The sequence below is a fragment of the Hemitrygon akajei genome, chromosome 7 (assembly GCF_048418815.1).
Source record: "Hemitrygon akajei chromosome 7, sHemAka1.3, whole genome shotgun sequence".
In the NCBI taxonomy this organism is placed as follows: domain Eukaryota; kingdom Metazoa; phylum Chordata; class Chondrichthyes; order Myliobatiformes; family Dasyatidae; genus Hemitrygon; species Hemitrygon akajei.
In genome coordinates, this window is record NC_133130.1 from 87,717,124 (window position 1) to 87,737,115 (window position 19,992).

Consider the following 19,992-nt stretch of genomic DNA (forward strand, 5'->3'; position numbering starts at 1 on the left):
AGCAGATTGGCAGAATGACAAAAAAGTCAGTCAAATTTCTTTAACTTTTGTAGACCTGCATGGTGGTGTATATGAAAGCTTCCAGGAATAAGCATTTTAATTTTTCATAAAGCTTGAAAAGTCTCCTGCATTTGGAAAAAATGGCAATTTAAAAACTTCTATTGTAAACAAAAAAAATTATAAATGTGATTGCATTTGGTTTATTGCAGATGAATTGGCTTCATGAAAATTGATGGGAAAGAAATGAAACAAGAAACTAAACCAAAAATGGTAATACATTTTTACTAAAGATCACTTCTGATGTACACAAATAAAAACCCAATTTAGTTTCCCGATTTTTATAGATGCTAAACCATTACAATGTCAACAGCAAGTCTTGGCTGTAGCCCTTCTGCAATCTATTTACCACACCGTATTCCAAGTGTATTTAAAAAAAAAATGGTAACTGCAGAATCCATACAACAGCAAGTGAAAAATGAAGCACAAAAATACATAGAAACAAGTATTACATTATCACATTAAAAATTAAGTCAGGACTCTTTACAGGTACAATGTTAAAATTCAGCTTGCATGGACGCTGATCAATTAACTGCACCCTGTAAGGCACAGCCTGTGCAGCAGAGCCAGGAGAGGCTTTTAATTCCAACCAAATCTTCCAGAATCTGGTGGCAATGGGTATTGTCTCCCAGGAAATCCCTGAAAAATATAATGTTACCCAATACTTTACATAATATAATCAACAGCAATAATCAGAACAGTGCATAGCAGCATGTTTAGAATAATGAATGATCCAATTCATTTAAATGGCTGACAGAACTGTCACATTTGAGGTTTTATTTTGTCCAATTTTCCATAGGAACAGTACAAGTGCTTTTAAGTGATACCTTTTAAATTCATGCAGATCCAAAAATTCTTAGACAAAGACTACAATGCTGTTGCAAAGAAAGTCACAGGTAAACTGATCTTTGACAATGTGACTGCAGACACATGTGCATGGCCTGTTGATAATCTGAATCACTAGACCATCCTGAGGCACCAGCAGCAGGCCTTTGAAAGGAGGTAACCAGTTTGACTGACAGAATTTGTAGTCTGTTACTTGAATTACAAAATTACACAAGTGCATATATGAAAGACAAAACCTGAACAAGGCTCTTTTTCAAATTTTAAGTCCATCACCCTAGTCCACTTTTGCATGATTAGTTAGTGGGCGGATAGCAAGTTATCCAATTAATTAACACCCAATTGAGATAATTGAATATACAAGAGAGAATTAAGGACTCAATCCACTGAGTCTATTCTACCATTCCATCATGCCGTATTTACTATCCTTCTCAACCCCATTTACCTGCCTTCACCTTTGACACCTTGACTAATCAAAGCAATCAACCCCAGTTTTAAATATACTCAATGACTTGACCTCCACAGCCATCATGGCACTGAATTCCACATTCGCCACTCTCTGACTAAAATAATTCCTCATGTCTGTTCTAAATGGATGTTCCTCTAGTCTGAGGTTGTGCCTTCTGGTCTTAAGAATCCCCCGCTATAGGGAGCATCCTCTCCACATCCACTCTATTTAGGCCTTTCAATATTTGATAGGTTTCAGTGAGATCCCCTACTCATTCTTCTAAACTCCAGCAAGTGCAGACCTAGAGCAAACGCTCATGTTATCCCTTTCATTCCCACAATCATTCTCATGAACCTCCTCTAAATCGTCTCCAATGTCAGCATCTTTTCTTAGATAAGGGGCCTGAAACTGCTCAAAATACACCTAATGCAGTCTGATCAATGCCTTATAAAGACTCAGCATCACATCCTTGCTCGTGTTGTAGTCCTCTCGAAATGAATGCTATCATTACATTTGCCTTCCTTGCCACTGACTCAGCCTGCAAGTTAACTATTATGCAATCCTGAACAAGGAATCCCAAGTCCCTTCGCACTCTGATTTTTGATTTGTTTTTCTCATTTAGAAAATAATCTACATATTTATTCCTTCTACCAAAGTGCATGACAGTTCCCTACACCATATATCATCTGCCACTTTGCCATTCTCCCAATCTGCTTAAGTCCCTCTGCAGACACCCTGCTTTCCCAACACTACCTGCACCCACCTATCTTTGTATCATCTGCAAACCTGAACACCAAGCCGTAATTTCAGTCACCCAAATCATTGGCACATAACATGAAACAAAGTGGTCTCAACTTTCACCCCTGTGGAACATCACTAGTCACCAGCAGCCTACCAGAAAACACTACCTTTATTCCCACTCTTTGCCTCCTCCCAGTCAATTTTCAATCCCTAACAGTATCTTTACTGTAATATCACTGTTCACATCTTGTTAGGCAACCTCATCTGTGGTATTTTGTCAAAAGCCTTCTGAAAATCCAAGTAAACAACATCTACTGATTCTTTTTTGTCTATTACTGTTATTTCTTCAAAGAATTCTGACAGATTTGTCAGGCAAGATTTCCCCTTAGGCAAACCATGCTGACTCTGGCCTACTTTATCATGTGCCACTAAATACCCTGAAACCTCAACCTAATAATGGACTCTCAACATCTTCCCAACCACTGAAGTCATGCTTAGTGACCAATACTTCTTTTTTCTTCTGCCTCCCTCCCTTCTTAAAATAAGTGGCGTGATATTTACTCAACTTACTTATATTGTGCCTTTCCCCTATGGCATCCCATAGTACTTACAATGCTGTGGAAGTGTAACCTTTTATTATTATCCAGGAGCTAAATCTAATTAGCTCATAGTATGCTCTGTCAGACTGCAATGGAATGGTAATCAAAGGTATGGCAGGGTTTTGAGGTAGTATTTAATCTGAAACAAATTGTTATTACTCTTAAAAAAAATTGTCCATGTTTGCCTTTTTATGCAACAAAAAAGTAGTGAAAGTGATTTCATATGCCTGGGGTGGCTCATAATTTGAAACCATGCCTGCCATAAAAAGGTGAAATAATCTGATTTGGAAATAACTTGAACTGATAAATATAAAGTGTAATATTCATGAAAGTAGTAGAGTTTTGGATATTCAGAACACCATGTGATATGGAGTTATACAGTGCAAGAAAGTGGCACCAAGGTCAAGAATAAGCCACCATCTTTTGAACGACAGAGCAAGCACAGAAAGATGAATGACTTATCCTTGTGTGCACTTCGTCCCTTTACAATACTTAAATCAAAAAAGTACTACTCTTGGTTAAACATCCCCTTCAATGTCTCTATCCATATTTCCCACTGCCTCGGAAAATAGCCAAAATAGCCAAAGACACTGCCCTACCCATTCATTCTCTCTTCCGCCTCCCCTTCATCAGGCAAAAGATACAAAAGGCTTTAAGCATGTACTCCTGGGCTCAAGGACAGCTTCAATTCTAGCTCTTCAATGAACGCCTTGTACAATAAACTTGAGCTCTCATTCTATTTTGGCAGGGCCCATATAGCTTACTTGCTTAACCGCACTTAAAATTCTCTGTAACACTATATTCTGTGTTTTGTTAAGTTTTACCTTTTGTACTCCCCTGATGTACTTGTGTTTGGAATGACCTATATGGATGGCATGTAAAACAAAACTTTTTACTGTATCTCAAGATGTGACAATAATAAGCCAACTACCAATTACTGATAATTGCTGAGTTTCAATTGTATATTAAGCTATAATTATGGCTAAGCAAATTATTAGATCTCAAAAAAATTGTCTATCGTAACTTCAATGCAAAAATATTCCAAAATTTCATATGCTGCATTTTTAAAATTTGAATTTCTCTTTAAATTACCTGTGTTGCAGTCTTTTTGCATGGTGTTAGTTAAAAGTTATGTCCTCTTAAGTTTTTAAAATGATATTGGCTGTGCTATCACCTTCATTACAGCTGTTGAGCACCAGGGAATCAAAACAATGCCCAGCAGAAATTTTTATGCAAGGTGTACCTCTTGTCACTTGATATCTGCAGGGAGCTTTATCAAGATCATCCTGGGTTCTAAATGCAAACTTTGGGCTATGTCTATTTTCGAGATACTGACTGGGGGATATACATTGGACAGGATGCAAGGAATAACTTGTCTATCCATCCATTATAATGCCATAGGAATGTCTGCACTCAGCTGAGAGTCTTGGCTATTGAAATGTTTCATCCAATAGACTGCACATTTAATACAGCAGCACTCCCTCAACAAATGGTACCCAGAAATTTCTCACTCAAATCCAATTGCTACGAGTCGAGAAATGACTGCATAAGGAAGAGCCCCACCTCCAAATTGCTGAGCCAGACACCAGAAAAATAAAATGAGCTTCACAGCTGGCATGCTAATACTATACTACAGCGCATGGCTGTTATGAAAACAGAAAACTCATTCAAATTGCTGTGTTAATCGAGAGGGAAGCCTACTTTGCTGAAAGGAGCAAAGTGATAGAATACATGTAAACAAAGGAATGAAACAACCCAACCCAGTCCATAATGTAAATTATCCAGGTTAAAATTTACAAGCCTGACAACAATTTTAAATGTTTGTTATATCATCCAGCCATCATACATAGACAGATAATTATCTGGATGCATCCTATTATTTTCTAAAGCTGTATATTTTCAAGTCCTAATCTTTCCTTATTAATTGTTTTAAAGGACCCTAATACCTATTTATGTGAAAGAACTTACAGTTAGGGCAGTTTTGTTCTTAATATTTCAATTTGGGAAAGCTGAACAAATTAAAGTACAAAATAATATTCATTTTAGGCAAACTAGCAAGATCTACTGAGCTCAAGCTTATCACTTCCCTATTTGTTTCTCTTTAAATCTCCCCACAAAATCAAAGGAAATTACTTTACTCATTAACTTCAAAAATGGCACCACCTGATGGACAAGCACAAAATATATGCAGAATTCTAATTTTGGTCTGTAGTAAGATGCCAATCATCTTGAAATATATATATATATTGAGCTGTATTCACCAGCAGCCAATGCCATTACCTATTTCACCACCAGTAAAACACTGTACAGATATACATGTTAATCAGCATCATTAATTCAAAGAGTATTCCCCGATGAATGGCCTAATTCTACAGTATTGTGTCTGCTGTGGAGACCTTCAGATTTCTGGGTGTCACAATCTCCCAGGACCTTAAGTGGACACCCAATGCAGACACTCTTATCAAAAAGGCTCAGCAAAGGTTCTATTTCCTATGTCAACTCAGGAAGTACAACCTGCCTCAGGAGCTGCTGATTCAATTCTATTCAGGAATAATCCAGTCTGTTCTCTGTTCGTCCATCACTGTCTGGTTTGGATCAGCTACCAAACAAGACAAGAATACACTCTAAAGAACTGTCAGGGCTGCAGAAAGGATTATTGGTGTTAAGCTGCCCTCGATCCAGGACTTATATGGATCTAGAGTCAGGAAGCGAGCAAGCAGCATTATTGTAGACCCATCACACCCTGGACATCACCTATTCCAACTCCTTCCTTCTGGTAGGCGCTTTAGATCACTGTATGCCAGGACAAATAAGTACAAGAACAGTTTCTTTCCGTATGCCATCAGTCTTATGAACACTTGAATTTTAGTCTATTATAAATCAAGTCCACCTGTACATTCAGTGAGGTGGACCTCACTGTATATAGTTTATGATTATTTGCACTATTGTTTTTGTTTGCTTTTAATTCTGTACAGAGAGCGCTCAGGGAAACTGGCACCAAATTCCCTGTGTGTGTCCTCATACTTGGCGATAATAAAAGATTCTGATTCTAATTCTGCTCCTATGTCTTATGGTCTAGTATCAGGCAAATGTTTTCTCTGTCCATCCCCAGGTTCAGAGGAATGCTCAGCACTGGAAATTGCCATGTTTCGTCAGGATTGTTGAAAGTAAAGGCGACTGACAAACTTGAGGAAGTTCTTCTTTAGTTTATCAAAGCAGGTCTGAAAACTGTCCTAAACAGCAAGGCCAAATTAGGATGATTAGCAACATCCTAGAAATCAACTATGGAATTGGTCAGATGTAACGTCCCATCACTTCTAGAGATTTCCAGTTCAGTACACAAGAAAACCTACCAAAACAATGAGTACTGAACCTTTAAATTCACACATTGTTTTTCTTAAAACAAAAGATTTCTCATGTTGGCAGCTTTCTTGAAAGGCTCAAAAGCGTATTTCAAAGAGAATTGAAATAAATCTTTTGTCACTGCAAATTATACAGAGTACAAATGTAGTTGTTTTTAATTTTAAAAATATGCAGGATTTGGACATCAACCTTGGAAACTGTTGAATACAGCTACTTCAGCTTGCTTACTTATTCAAAAGAATAAAATATTATTTTTAATTAATTAATTTATTGAGATACAATGCAGATTAGGCCCTTCTGGCCCTCTGAGCCATGCCGCCTAGCAATCCCCTGAATTCATCCAAGTCTAATCACGGGACAATTTACAATGTCCAATTAACCTACTAATCGTTATGTCTTTGGACCGTGAGAGAGAAGTGGAGCACCCAGAGGAAACCTACGTAGCCATGGGGAGAATGGACAAAATCCTTACAGGCAGCTGTGGGAATTGAACCTGTGTCGCCTATACCGTAAAGCTTTGTACTAACCACTACGCTACCATGACGCCCAGCTGCATTTAAGTAACAATGTAGCTTCAATTGTACAGTATTTTTAATCAAATGAAAGCAATTTGTTAATTCAATCCATTCGGTTACCTGGCGCCCTCGACGATCATCTTGCCTCTGTTGAAAATAGGCTGGCATTCCTGCTCCAAGCCTGTGGTGATTCTGCTGGAATAAACCACCCTGTGATTGCATGATACGGTTCCATGCCAACTGCTGCTCAACCCCCTGGTTTCTATAGAATAGAAAAGTTATTTGCTGTTAATAACTAGATTGAATGTAATTGCATTGCTTAAAATCACAATACATCCTGTGCATATCATTGAAACCAGCTGAAGGATCAGGAAAAACAATACAAGGCAATACATGACATTAGCTGCAAACATACAGTATAGACTGGGAAAACTTACTAACTCACCACTCCACTTCAGGGACATTCTGCTTAAATATTATATTTAAAAGTATTTTTAAATTACCTAATCATCTTGTTTCAATAGACAGCTGCAGTTAGCCCTCTTACAACATTTTAACTGCTTGAAGATGTACAAGCAGTTTGAGACTAAGTATGAGCATTCTGCAGATTTTTTGTTCACCATGGGATAGAAAACACCCTTAACATAGGAAAAACTAAATTACACATTTGCTTCAAACTACTTACTACAAATAGCATTCTTGTTCAACTTGGTTAACATTTCAAGTCTATTATGGCATTTATATATACTTTTGCTCCATTCACATTCTAATTTGCTGCAGTAATAATTTTTTGAATGATTTAAATATACTTTGTGAAATGCCATACAGCAAAACTCTCCTGCAACAATTCAGCAGACTCCATAGAGATTGTGCAGTACTCTTCAGATTTGGTTATTTGAATTTTTTAAATTCTCCACTTGCTGATTTAGGACATCGTACTTAAACTATGCTTTTAACGCTCACTTTAAACAAAGATGATTTCTGACACTCAAAAATGAACCATGACACAGTTGTACATATATCAACTGTTTCATGAATATTTACATACTGGCTTTTCTAATGTGTATGCTATCCCTTTTTGAAAGCTTAGAAACTACAAAGTGCATTAAAGTCTAAACATACAATTAGGCTAAAACCACTGTAGAAATACGCTGGTAGACTAAAATTCTAGTTTTTAAGATTCATAATAGTCTTTAAATTAGTCAGGTGAAAAAACAGCAATCTACTTTGGTTGTGATTAAACTGTATTTTTATCCAGTAATTTTAAAAACCAAAACACTCAGATCAACGTATCAACAACACAGATTCCAGCTCTTTCTGTTATGTCAAGGAGGAAAAAAGCTGATTTGGCTAAATGCAAGAAAGAAGATCCATACAAGTGTTAAGCAAATCTACCCGCAGCAGGGAGCTTTATTTTCTAAATAGCTAGACACTTTCATGAAGCCTATTCTTTTGAGTTAATTGCAGGTTGTAACTGAATTCTTACTGCTGAGTATTTTGAATCTAGGGTAGGGCTATGGCTGTATTTTCCCATCTATTATTCTACTCAATATGTCAGAAGGTCTGATCGGGAAGAAACCTTTTCAAGTCCTATTGATGCAGTTTCAATTGACCATGGTGACCTAGCAACACAAGCACTAATTAGCACGGACTGGCTGACATTTGATGTACAGTTTATATGGGAACAAGAATCTGCATCAATTATAACACAACTTGTTTGCTTGGCTTCCCAACAGGAAGAAATTCCAAACTGCCATATTATTCTTAAAATAAGTGTAAAGGAACAGGTAGGATCAGCACTGGAAAAATCCCAAATAGTCAAACTTTATCAACCCAATTCTGAAATGGTTACAACATGAAATTAAGAACTAAGTTTAGTCTGCAAAACTTGTACTGAACATTCAAATATCTTTAACCTGTTGCCTGTAAAAACACGTTCACAGTTGAAAACAGTATTTTCACCTTGTTTTCATAATTATTCAGCCACTCCTATTTATTTGGGAATAAGCAAACATAACAACCAGATACAATTTAATGTTACTTAAGGAGTTGCAGTCTCCTCGACAAAGATCCCCTCCTTTAGAATAAACAAATCTCCAGATTTGGGGAAGATGGTGTGTGCATGCTACCCTCCCCCTCCACTTTAAGTTCATACCAGGGAACCTCCCTTGTTCTCACTTGACGCACAATTAATAGACAAGTACTTCCTTTGAGAGAACCAAAAACACAAATTAAAACCTATTTTGTAGAAAACAATAAAAGATATGGAAAAAGTACAATTTGTTCCACGATACTGTTATCAATATAACTATCCACTTAAAGGCAGGATACAAGAAGTGCAATAATCAACTTAGTTCAATAAATTCAAGCTGTCCATGAACATAATGTATGCCCATAGCTATTAAGTAGCTCCCCCTCCAAGAAAAAAGGACAAACTGCATCAATATTTAGGTGGCTTGTAAATTGCTTCTTACAAAAAAAACTACATCCACCATTAAAGGCCTTGGCCCACTACAATTGAAGTCTGATATGTAGTTGAATCACTTTTGTTAATGTACTGCAGAAATAAATTAAATAAATCTACAGGCATTGCTGGACCAACCTCTCTATAGAAGAATCAATGACAGAATGTGTTAATTTTCAAATTACAGTGTGAGAAAGAAATGCAAGCAGCCTTCACCTGGAGATCACTATACTGTGTCAAAATAAAATACAGCAGAACTACCTTAAAAACAGCAACTTTAAAGTTCATTCATGTGTCCTTCAGTACAGGGACATTATTTGAAACTGAAGTCACTCTGGGAGTATTTTCAAATAAACCAATAAAATTAAAAACAATTTTTAGTACAAAAATTTCACATTCACACAAATCCCTAGCAAAATCCTTTATTACAAAAACATGTCACATTCATTCTACTGCACAGTACTATTGAACTTTACAAATTCAGTAATCCGCCTTCAGGTTTCTACTGCATTTAATTCAGTTCAATCTTAAGTAGTTAAAGAAACTGTTTTCAGTTGCCACTAATAACTACTGACCTACAGTGACATTGCTCCACAATAGGCTTGCCAGCCTGAAAAGTTGTACCAAAGAAGCTGATTAGTACTTGAAGTGGTTTGTAGCAAGAATCAATGGTTTGTCTGTACTAATACAGTGGATCCAGCACAAAGTGATAACACTGGAACACATTAGTTATGCCTCATTAAGGTCCATGATCCTCAAAAGAAATTTGTTTGGTCTTCACAAAAATCTAATACAGATTTAAGCTTCCAATCCTGAATTTATAATGACACAATGTAAAATAAAGTCATGGCTAACAGGCCTTAGAGGAAATAGATTCCAATGAAAAGGAACTTTTTAAAAAACTGCCATTAAAAAAGATGCAATTACACCACTTCTATACTTTAATGACAGTCTAAAAGACAGGTGCTTATAAATTGGTGTAGCAAAGCATGATTGCATTTAGCACTAAAGCCAAATCACATTTCCTTCAAAGCAAAATTCCCAACAATTGTTCAAAAACCCTAAAGAAGCAAGGGGTAAAAAAAAACACACCATAACAGAGGCGCTCTCATTCTTTTTAAAAGATTCTAGTAACCTCATTCCCCCCTTTTTTTAAAAAAAAACAGAATGCAATTCTTACTCAATTTTCCTCACCACATTACCCATCTCCAGTCCCAATCACCCATCTTTCTCCAACCTATATTTTTGATAATCCATAGTAGCCAATTAACCTACTAACCGGAGTGTCTTCCATGTGTCCACAAGAAACACGTGCAGTAAAAGGGGAGAACAATGCAATCTCCATCAAGAGGAGGTTTTGTGATTTAAGTTCAATTTAACATACCCTCCAACACTTTGCCATCTATCAACCAGAGAAGAGCAATAGCTCTTAAAAGCACACACCCGAAAGCATCCAGCCACCAGTACCCACATTATGTCTGTCACTGAGGGTTGCAAGATAGCAGCAGCAAAGGAGATAGTTTCTGGATTTCCTAAAAAAGCAAGTCCTGGCCAATGAGACACGCAACTTTACTAACCAAGCCAATCTGAAAAGTCTACTACAATAGTTGCATCCAGAAGTGCACAATGCAGTAAAGCCAAAATAAATTTCATGTGTCTACTAAATATGTCAGGGTGATTTGCACATCATTTGCATTTACAGAGTGGAGACCTTCATTAGAAGATATATTTTATGCAATGGTCTGAGTTCTTTAAATGAGGGGGCACTCAATTAAATAAAAGATGCACACATTATTTAAACAATTGGAATACGATTGTCTGGTAAAGATGGCCATTGTGCAGTACTTCTGAATGAGGATTTCATTGCCACTTATTAGTCTACACCCCAAATATGAACACTGTCTGGGACTTGCTGCATTCAAGTGTGGACAGCTCCATTTCCTGAATAGCAGTGACTGGAATTGAATACTGTGAAATCAATCATTGGTGAATATCCCTGTATTTGATGAAACATTTGATGATCCCTGATGAAACATTTGAATATGTTTAGGCTGAGAATACTAGCCAGAGGAACATATTTAGAGGTGTCCTGGATTTAGGATGATTGACCTCTAACAACCACCTCCTTGGAGTAATCTACAATTGCAGCCATTGGCTTCAATTTTAAGCTTAACTCAGATCATTTAACTCGGTGATCCCTTGACATTAAACACGGCCACTTATCTTTAGATTTAGGCCCATTTTTGGAACAAGGCTGTAGTGAGGTATGGAGATGAAAATGGACATAAGTGATCAGGTGACACTCAAAATCACTGCTAATGACATCATTCATCCTTTCATTGATGACTAAGAGGGAATTTCTTGGGCATTAGTTAGCTAGGCTGAATAACTGGGCAATCTTCCACACTATTTGGCTGTTGCCAATGTTATAAATACACACTTCTTACTGAACACAACTGAATATGCCATGTGTAGCAAACTCTTGCCACATGTGGCAAGGATGACACAGGTAAAATTTTTGTTGGCATATGCAATACAGCTTCATCCCCTGATCCTTTAAACCTACCCATAATAAAAAGATAAATAATGATTATCTTCACTGCAAAATGAAGCAGTGAATGAATTTTTACAAGAGCAGTGAGAGGTTTTCACAGGAAATAGCTTGGCACCAGCTCAGATGATTAGAAGAACATGTGACATTGGATGACACATATTGAAATACTTGCAGATCTGGTGTACACATCGGGTTTTGTATAGTAAACTGTTACAATATTATTTAGAAATGATGTTTTTTAAAAACATTAATTTTTTAAAAAAAGTTTTCTAAATTGAGTCATTTATGTCTGTTATACACAAGTAAAGAATGTCCATTGATATAATGCTTTTCAAATGACTTGCAAAAGACTGCTGATAAAACATCCAAAATAGTCTGCAAATGCATAGTAGTTTCATTAACAGAAGTGATTAGCAACTAATTAATCAGTTTTTGTTGTTGTTAATTAAAGAAAGACAATAAAGTAACAAATTGCATTATTATATAGACAAATAAAACAGGCATTTAATTATATTACTGGTCTTACCGCTGAGGTATAAGTTGCTGAAAAAGTGGTTGTGGACCTCGCCAATCTTGCGGTCTCAGGCCTGTAAATGATACAACTATTATTAGTTACAATATTAACTATTTTCAAAACTATTCCATAATTTGTGCTGTTCCAAATAACCTGCCACCATTAGGACTTTAAAAATAAACATCCATATTGTGTGTTTCACGCAAACTACTTTGCAGAAGATCAGATATCCAACAGTCAAATAAAAGTTCAGAAAGATGCTTTCAATTTTTTTTCCATCAGCTCTTCTGTTGATTCCAAAACTCATCCACAGTATACATGCTGCTAGTATGGCCAATATTTACAGCTAATTTAATGACTTCCAAGACCATTTCAGCAACTACTTAAGATAACTGCTTTGCTGCGAGATCCACAGGTGGATTGTCAACAATCCTGTATTGAATGGGACTTCCCATGTCTAAAAGGAGACGTGATCCCCAGTACTATGGCACAGTGACTGCAGGCACCTCACAGCTTCTAAGAAGCTGCTGTGTATTTCCAGCACTCGTAGGTCAATCAATACCTAAGTGGTTTTACAGGATGGGTAAAGAAGAAGGGCCTTCAACTACCTGACATTGAGGAGCTGTTTGAGGTTCAATAGCCGACAGCCAGCTTTTAAAAACTTAGCTTTTATGTATTTTTCATGAATAACTTGGATGCTGGGTTCAATGGTCAGGTTTCATGAACTAGAAAATGCTACTTTTCTTTTTCAATTACTTAATTTCATTTCCCACAAACAACCACAGTCACAAGAGACACATTAACTTAATGAGCCCACCTTCTGGTATACAATGCCATTTATAACCTACCGTTCCCTTAGAGCTCATTTTAAAAATTTCAAAATAGCATAACTGGGAAGTATCTTCCTTTTTAATCTGATGGATTTTAAATAATATTTTTAAAGTTTTACATTAATTTACTGAAAAAGCATTGGTGCATTTTGCAGTCCTAGCTTCCTTGAGATTTTGTTCAAACTTAGCAATATGCAAAAGCACTACAAAATGTGCAATGTTTCAGTTCAGTTTTTAAATTCAACATGCATGGCACTGGTGATGTAGCTAGTTATTAGTAATGTGAATCTAAAACCATTAGCTCTTCAGTGTGGGAGTTGGATAAAGCTCAATAGCGATAAGTGGATACTTCCCAGGTTATGTCTGAATCACAACACTGAAACACTGCTCCACAACTTGTTATTCTATAATGACCGGAAAGGACTCTATGCTGGTACCAGGTTTCCAAAATAGCAAGTGTTCAACTTCCACCTCAATCATCTCTTACCTTGATGTGTAGAAATTCAGATAAAAGGTTTGAATTTGCTTTCAATTATTTATCCTTGCTACTAGACATATTCAACACACAAGTTAATTTTGCCTGACCCTGCTCATGAGAGTTAAATGAATGCACACAATATTCAATGTTAATTATCTGAAGTTAGCTCAGTGGTTAAGCATTGAACAATCTTGATGTTTACAACTGTAATTACAAGAGGAGAACCTGGATCCTTAATACAAATCATCTGAAACCTGAAGTCATTTATCAGATCCTTTTCTGTACCTTGCAATACTGCAGAATCAATAGTTAGGTACACTCCAAGATACAAATATGCTGTCATAATTCCTTATCCTATATTTCTATCTTGCTACATCTTCTGATATCAAACCTGGAGCCCATATTGGCATCAAGGATAGATAACATTGCTTCCACAAATAATTCTTCCTACTACAGAGATACACATGGTATTTCATCACAAAACTATTTGTAAGGCAAATCATTAAACATGGAAAGTGCTGACCATCTACTTGGCAGCTTTGCAGAACTATCTTTTAATCTATTACTTCACAAAAAAAACTTTTACATCAAAGTAAATTAATGCAATTAAGGGATACTTTTAAAGTCAGACATAACTAAAAGTAAAGCATTAATGATGACAGCCTTGAAAAGGACAGAGCAAATCATTTTCAAAGGCAGCAATTGGGGTGCTCAGAGAAATAAATTTAAATATTCTCATGTTACACAAGTACGATTATCTAAATGATCTCATGTTGCGTTTCCAGAACACTGATTAAATAATGACACTTTAAGCAAACTCCTGTAGGGTATCATTTTCCAATGAGGCATAGGTTTGGAAACCTACCTCAGAGCCAGGGAACTCAGACTTCAAATTTTACTTCAAAGAACCCTGGACTGAAATGCATCTGTCCAGGTGGTCTAACTCAAACTGTTGTGGGAGCACAGTTCTTTTCCACTGCAGATGGTATAAGCTAGTTAACTGACCATGATCTGCTAGGTCTGATTATCACTATGATTTTTTCCAAGTTAACAAAACTCTCCATCTCTTTCCATTGAAATTCAGAGGTAGCTCAGCATCTTCTACATAAAGCTACTTTCCAAAAATAGCAAGAGGATATAAAGTTACAATTACTTATTTTACACATTCTCAGTGCAAATATGTTGCTATGCAAATTATGCTACAAATAAATCATTATATACAGCTTAAAAACTGAAAGAAGAATTTCAAATCAATTGTTTTCTGAGCATTCCATTTTGTTCCACCCATTCTTTAAACTGGCTATCATACTCTGCTCTCATTCCTGATACACAGCCTCACTGCAAAAACCTTTACTCCTCTCCTCACCACCACCCTCAGACGCTGCTCAGCCAACTGAACTCTTTTACTGACATTACACTGCATGGTACTGCAATGGATAAATAGACCTAATGCTTTTGATATCAGTTATTTTAATTAGATATCAGATTCAACATACAAAAATAAACATTTCTGTAAAGAAAATACTGTGGTCATGAAGATGGGGTATAAAATTTTTAATAACATTATGAAAATAGAAGTTACCATTTTAGAGGATAATGAACTAAATTTCTAACAGTGTTTCCTATTTGCAGAAACTACATTCAAGGTTTTGATCACCTACATACACAAGATTCAGATATGTTTGAGTGAGAATTCTGCCTTCATTCTAAGTCATGAAGGCTTCTTGGTTTGTGTAGAATCACTGCACATTTCTTGAACAGATAGCCACAGGTTTTGGGCTTCTTGAGGGGGAAATCAAGCTATCAATCAGCAAAATTAATATGTTGATTTAACTTGAACAGATAGGATATATTTCAAGAAAATATGATGATATACCTAAAAGCAGCATTTCATTTAAATAAACGGGATTTATTCCTTTATATGATTGAAGATCAAATTGCAGAAAGGAAAGCTTTCCACTTTTCAACCCTATTAGGCCATTTTTAGATGCTTGTTAATATTTCCACTGTGCACTGAAGTGAGAACTCTTCTAATCAGTGTGACAATCAAGGCAGGCCTTGATGTTTACTGATTGCACTAATCAAAACCAATTTTCAAATGCACTTAATTGGTCAGCTTACAATGACATGGAAAACATGTCATAAATCAGATTCAGTTTTGGATTGCAAAAACCAAATATGCTATTCACATTGAGTGCCTGCAGACTGCACTTGACTCCCACAAGTTATCAGCACTCAGACAATTCATCAGCAGTACGTAGACTGAACTATCCCAATCAAATCAAAGACTGCTGATGGAAACACCTACAACATATATTTTAGGGTAGAGGGGCGGGGGGGGGGGGGGGGGGAAGTAGCTTCTGATTGACTACACTGACCTTTCACTATCTATAATCAATTCTCAGCACTACTAACCTTTGACATGTTTTTCTACAGATGAAATGAGACTGTGGGGGTGGGATTGGATGACAGTGGAATAAATGCAATTATATTATTGCACTAATAATTCACATTTAAATGTTTTATAACACTAAAACAGGATCCAACTGATCGGGCAATTTTCTGAATCTACAAAAGAATAAAAATTAAAAACTGGAAAAGATACATCAATTCTCAGAATTACACAACAAAACATGAAATAGCCTAATGCACATATCAAAAAGGAAACCTGCATAAAGACTGTATAGCCATATACGCCTACATCTACAAAACAAGTATTTTAAAATTTAGCTTTTTTGCAGTGGCTACCGTAAGAGAAAATGGGATACTGGCATATGGTAACACAATTTCCTGCAAGTGCTGAAATCAGAAAAACCATTTAACAGAAGTGTCAAATATGCCCAACTGTGGAAGCCTTTGAATGCTCCTTTTCCCAAATGACATTTTACTGAAGATGCAATATTCTGTACTGTATACAAATTAAATGCAATAGGTTTGAAGATAGGTTTGTTGGAAAGGGACAGATGTGCTAGTCTAGAAGTTAATTATCTCATTTAATATAGCCATTACATTCAGAATTCCTTTTTTCAAATTAAAATAAAAGCAACTACATTGAATTGACAACTATGAGATTGGCGTAACAAAACAATAGCTTTAATGATCATCCTACTGTCTGAACAGGTTTTAGAAAGACTTAACAGTCACCAGAAACTGCAACGTTTAAGTAAGATTTAACAAAAGATCGCATTAAGTGGATTGCGAGTGGAAGAAATTTCAAGTAAATATGCTGAGAATCATTAGCTGATATAAGTTGTAAACAGACAAACCTGGACTCCATCTCCATTAAAAAAATAATTAAAAAGCATACTTACTGCTTTGAATTCTTAACACGTCAATAGTGGCCATAAGGTTTGCTAGAATTATTTGATGAAATAAAAAGTGGATGTTGTTTACTTGGATTTTCAGATGGCCTTACATAAGGTACCATACATGAGGCTGCTAAACAAGATAACAGCCCTTGGCCTTCCTGGAAAGATACTAGTATGAATAGAAGATTGGCTGAATGGCAGATGGCTAAGAGTGGGAGTAAAAACTAGTGGCATTTTGTAGGGATTGTTGTAGGATCCTCTACTTTTCACGCTATATATTAATATTCTGGATGACAGACTTAGTGCATTGTGGCCATGTTTGTGGTTATTACAAATACAGAGGGAAATGCAAGTAGCATTCAGGAAGCAAGGAGTGTGGGCAAAAAAATGGCAGACAGAATACAGTGCAGAGAAGTGTAAGGTCATGCACTTTGGTAGCAGGAATAAAGGCATAGACAATTCTCTAAACAGGGAGTGTACACAAAAATAAGAGATACAAATAGACACGGGAACACGTGCAGCCATTTCCCTGAAGGTTAACTTGGAGGTTCAGTCAGTAGTAAGGCAAATGCAATGTTTGCATTCATTTCCAGAATATAAAAGCAAGGATATAATGCTGAGACTTTACACAGCATTGGTCAGACCACATTTGGAATACTGTGAGCAGTTTTGGGCCTCTTATTTAAGAACGGATATGGTAGCATCGGAGAGGGTTCAGAGGAAGTTTACAAGAATGATCCCAGAATGTAAGGGTTAACGTATGAGGAGTGCTTGATGGCTCTGGCCGGTACTGGAGTTTAGAAGAATGAGAGGATTCTCACTGAAACCTCCTGAATACTGAAAGGCCTGGATAGAGTGGATGTAGAGAGTACGTTTCCAACAATGGGAGAATCTAGGATGAAAGGGCATAGCCTCAAAATAGAAGTTACCTTCCTTCAGGAAGAATTTCTTTAGTTAGAGGGTAGTGAATCTATGGAATTCATTGCCACAGACCATGTCATTCAATACATTTAAGGTGGAGATTTATAGCTCTTTGATAAGTAAGGATGTCAAAGAATTCAGGAAAAAGGGCCATTAGTAGCCAGTGTTAGATGAGGCGGGAATATGGGACTTTCTTACAACCAGTTGAGCAAAATAGCTTTATTCAATAAAGGGAACACAAACCAGGTACATGAAGGAGAAAGGAACAGAAGGTAAATTGAAAGGGTGGATTCCTTGTGGAGTTTGAACAAGGGCATGTACAGTATGTGTTGGACAAATGTCTAGTTTTTGTGTCCTAAAAGAGAAACTGATACGGTTTTCATCTCTGCTGAGGATTTTGGATAGCAAACAATTAAAATTTCTACAGAGACATCAGGAACATAGAAGTGTATTAGCATATCCACACAATAATGCAGCTGGTCATTTTGACAACCTGCACATCAAATTGCTAGAATTCCTTCACAAAATAAGAAATGGATCAGACATAAGAATGCAAAGAGAGAAAGACTAAAAGTGATATACAAAATCTTCAATTTATTTAAGATGCTATACTACAAATCTGGTGTACCAGACTACTTTCAGCTCACGTACAAGGGAACAAGGGCAGGAAAAACAGGACCTATCAGCAAGTGAAGACAGTTGAATGGGTAGGAAAGGGCTGAGGGATTCAGGGGAATTTCTACTACCTTACACTTGCAAGTATTTGATCTTTTATAGTCATAGAACACTACAGGACAGAAATAGGCCTGTTGGCCCATCTAGTCTGTGCCAAACTATTAATCTGCCTAGTCCCATCATCCCACACCTGGACCATAGCCCTCTCTACCCTTCTCATCATATACCAAATTTCTCTGAAATGTTAAAATTGACACCACATCCACCACTTGCACTGGTAGCCCACTCCACACTCTCAACACCATTTGAGTGAAGGTAGTCTCCCTCATATTTGTTTAAACATTTCACCCTTCACCCATGACCTCAAGATGCATTTTCACCCAATCTTAGTGGAAAAAGCTATGTGTATTTAGCCCATCTTTACCCCTCATAATTTTGTATACTACACCTCCTTCGATCATTTACGTTCTAGGGAATAAAGCCTTAGCCTATTTAACCTTTCCATTTAACTCAGGACCTCAAGTCCTGTAATATCCTTGTAAATTTTCTCTGCACTCTTTCTATCTTACTTATATCTTTTCTTTAGGTTGGTGCCCAATACTGGACACAATGCTCTAAATTGGACCGTAAGACATAGGAGCAGAATTAGGCCATTTGGTCCATCGAGCCCGTTCCAATAATCAGTCATGGCTGCTCCTTTTATCCCCTTCTCAGCCCTACACCCCAGCCTTTTCTCTCCCCGTAACCTCTGATGCCGTGTCCAGTCAAGAATCATCAATCTCTGCCTTAAATACACCCACAGACCTGGTCTCCACAGCTGCCTGTGGTAACAAATCCCACAAAGTTACCACCTCTAGCTAAAGAAATTAGGCCTCATCAATGCATTATACAATAACATCCCAACTCTTGAACTCAAGAAATTGATTTATGAAGGTCAACATGCTAAAAAGCTTTCTTTATGACGTATCACCTGTGTCACCACTTTCAAGGAATTATGGATCGGTATTCCTAGATCCCTCTGGCCTACCACGCACTTTACTGCCCTAGCACTCACCATGTAAGACCTACTCTGTTTGGTCCTCCCAGAGGGCAACACTTCACACTTGTATGTATTAAATTCCACCTTCCATTTTTCAGTCCATTCTTCCAGCTGGGGCAAATGCCGTTGCAAGCTTTGATAGTCTTCCTCGCTATCCACTACCCACTACACCCTCAATCTTGGGGTCATTTGGAGATTTGCTGATCCAGTTTACCACATTATCATCCAGCAGATTGTTGATATAAATAACAGACAACAGTGGACTCAGCACAAATCCCTGCGACACACCACCAGTCAGACAACCATCTACAGCCACTCTCCAGCTTCTTTCGTGAAGTCAATGTCCAATCCAATTTACTACCTCATCCTGAATGCAAAGTGCTCTAACCTCCTTGACCATCCTCCCATGTGAGAATCTTGTTGAAGGCCTGGCTAAAGTACATTTAGACACCATTCACTGCCTTGCCTTTATCAACTTTCCTGGTAAACTGTTAGATTAGTTAGACACGATTTACCACACATAAAGCCATGCTGGCCATCCCAAATCACTCTCCGTATATCGAAATACTTATATATCTGGTCCCTTAGAATACCTTCCAATAACTTTTCCCACTATTGATGTTAGGCTCACCAGCCTATAACT

At 37.0% G+C, this 19,992-nt stretch overlaps 1 protein-coding gene across 4 annotated transcripts in view; it reads right to left on the reverse strand.

The window, feature by feature from the left end:
* Window positions 1–266: 266 nt before the first annotated feature.
* The window catches only part of xrn2 (5'-3' exoribonuclease 2), a 98,316-nt gene continuing 78,590 nt past the window's right edge, over window positions 267–19,992 (reverse strand). For 3 of the 4 annotated variants that reach the window (XM_073051364.1, XM_073051368.1, XM_073051366.1), the window contains 4 exons: window positions 16,718–16,759; window positions 12,111–12,171; window positions 6,687–6,828; window positions 267–696 (listed from right to left, as the gene is read on the reverse strand). In XM_073051364.1, coding sequence (XP_072907465.1) covers window positions 637–696; window positions 6,687–6,828; window positions 12,111–12,171; window positions 16,718–16,759 — 305 coding nt within the window. In that variant the 3' untranslated portion in view covers window positions 267–636. The remainder of the gene's footprint in view (window positions 697–6,686; window positions 6,829–12,110; window positions 12,172–16,717; window positions 16,760–19,992) is intronic. The other variant, XM_073051365.1, reaches the window with a different exon arrangement.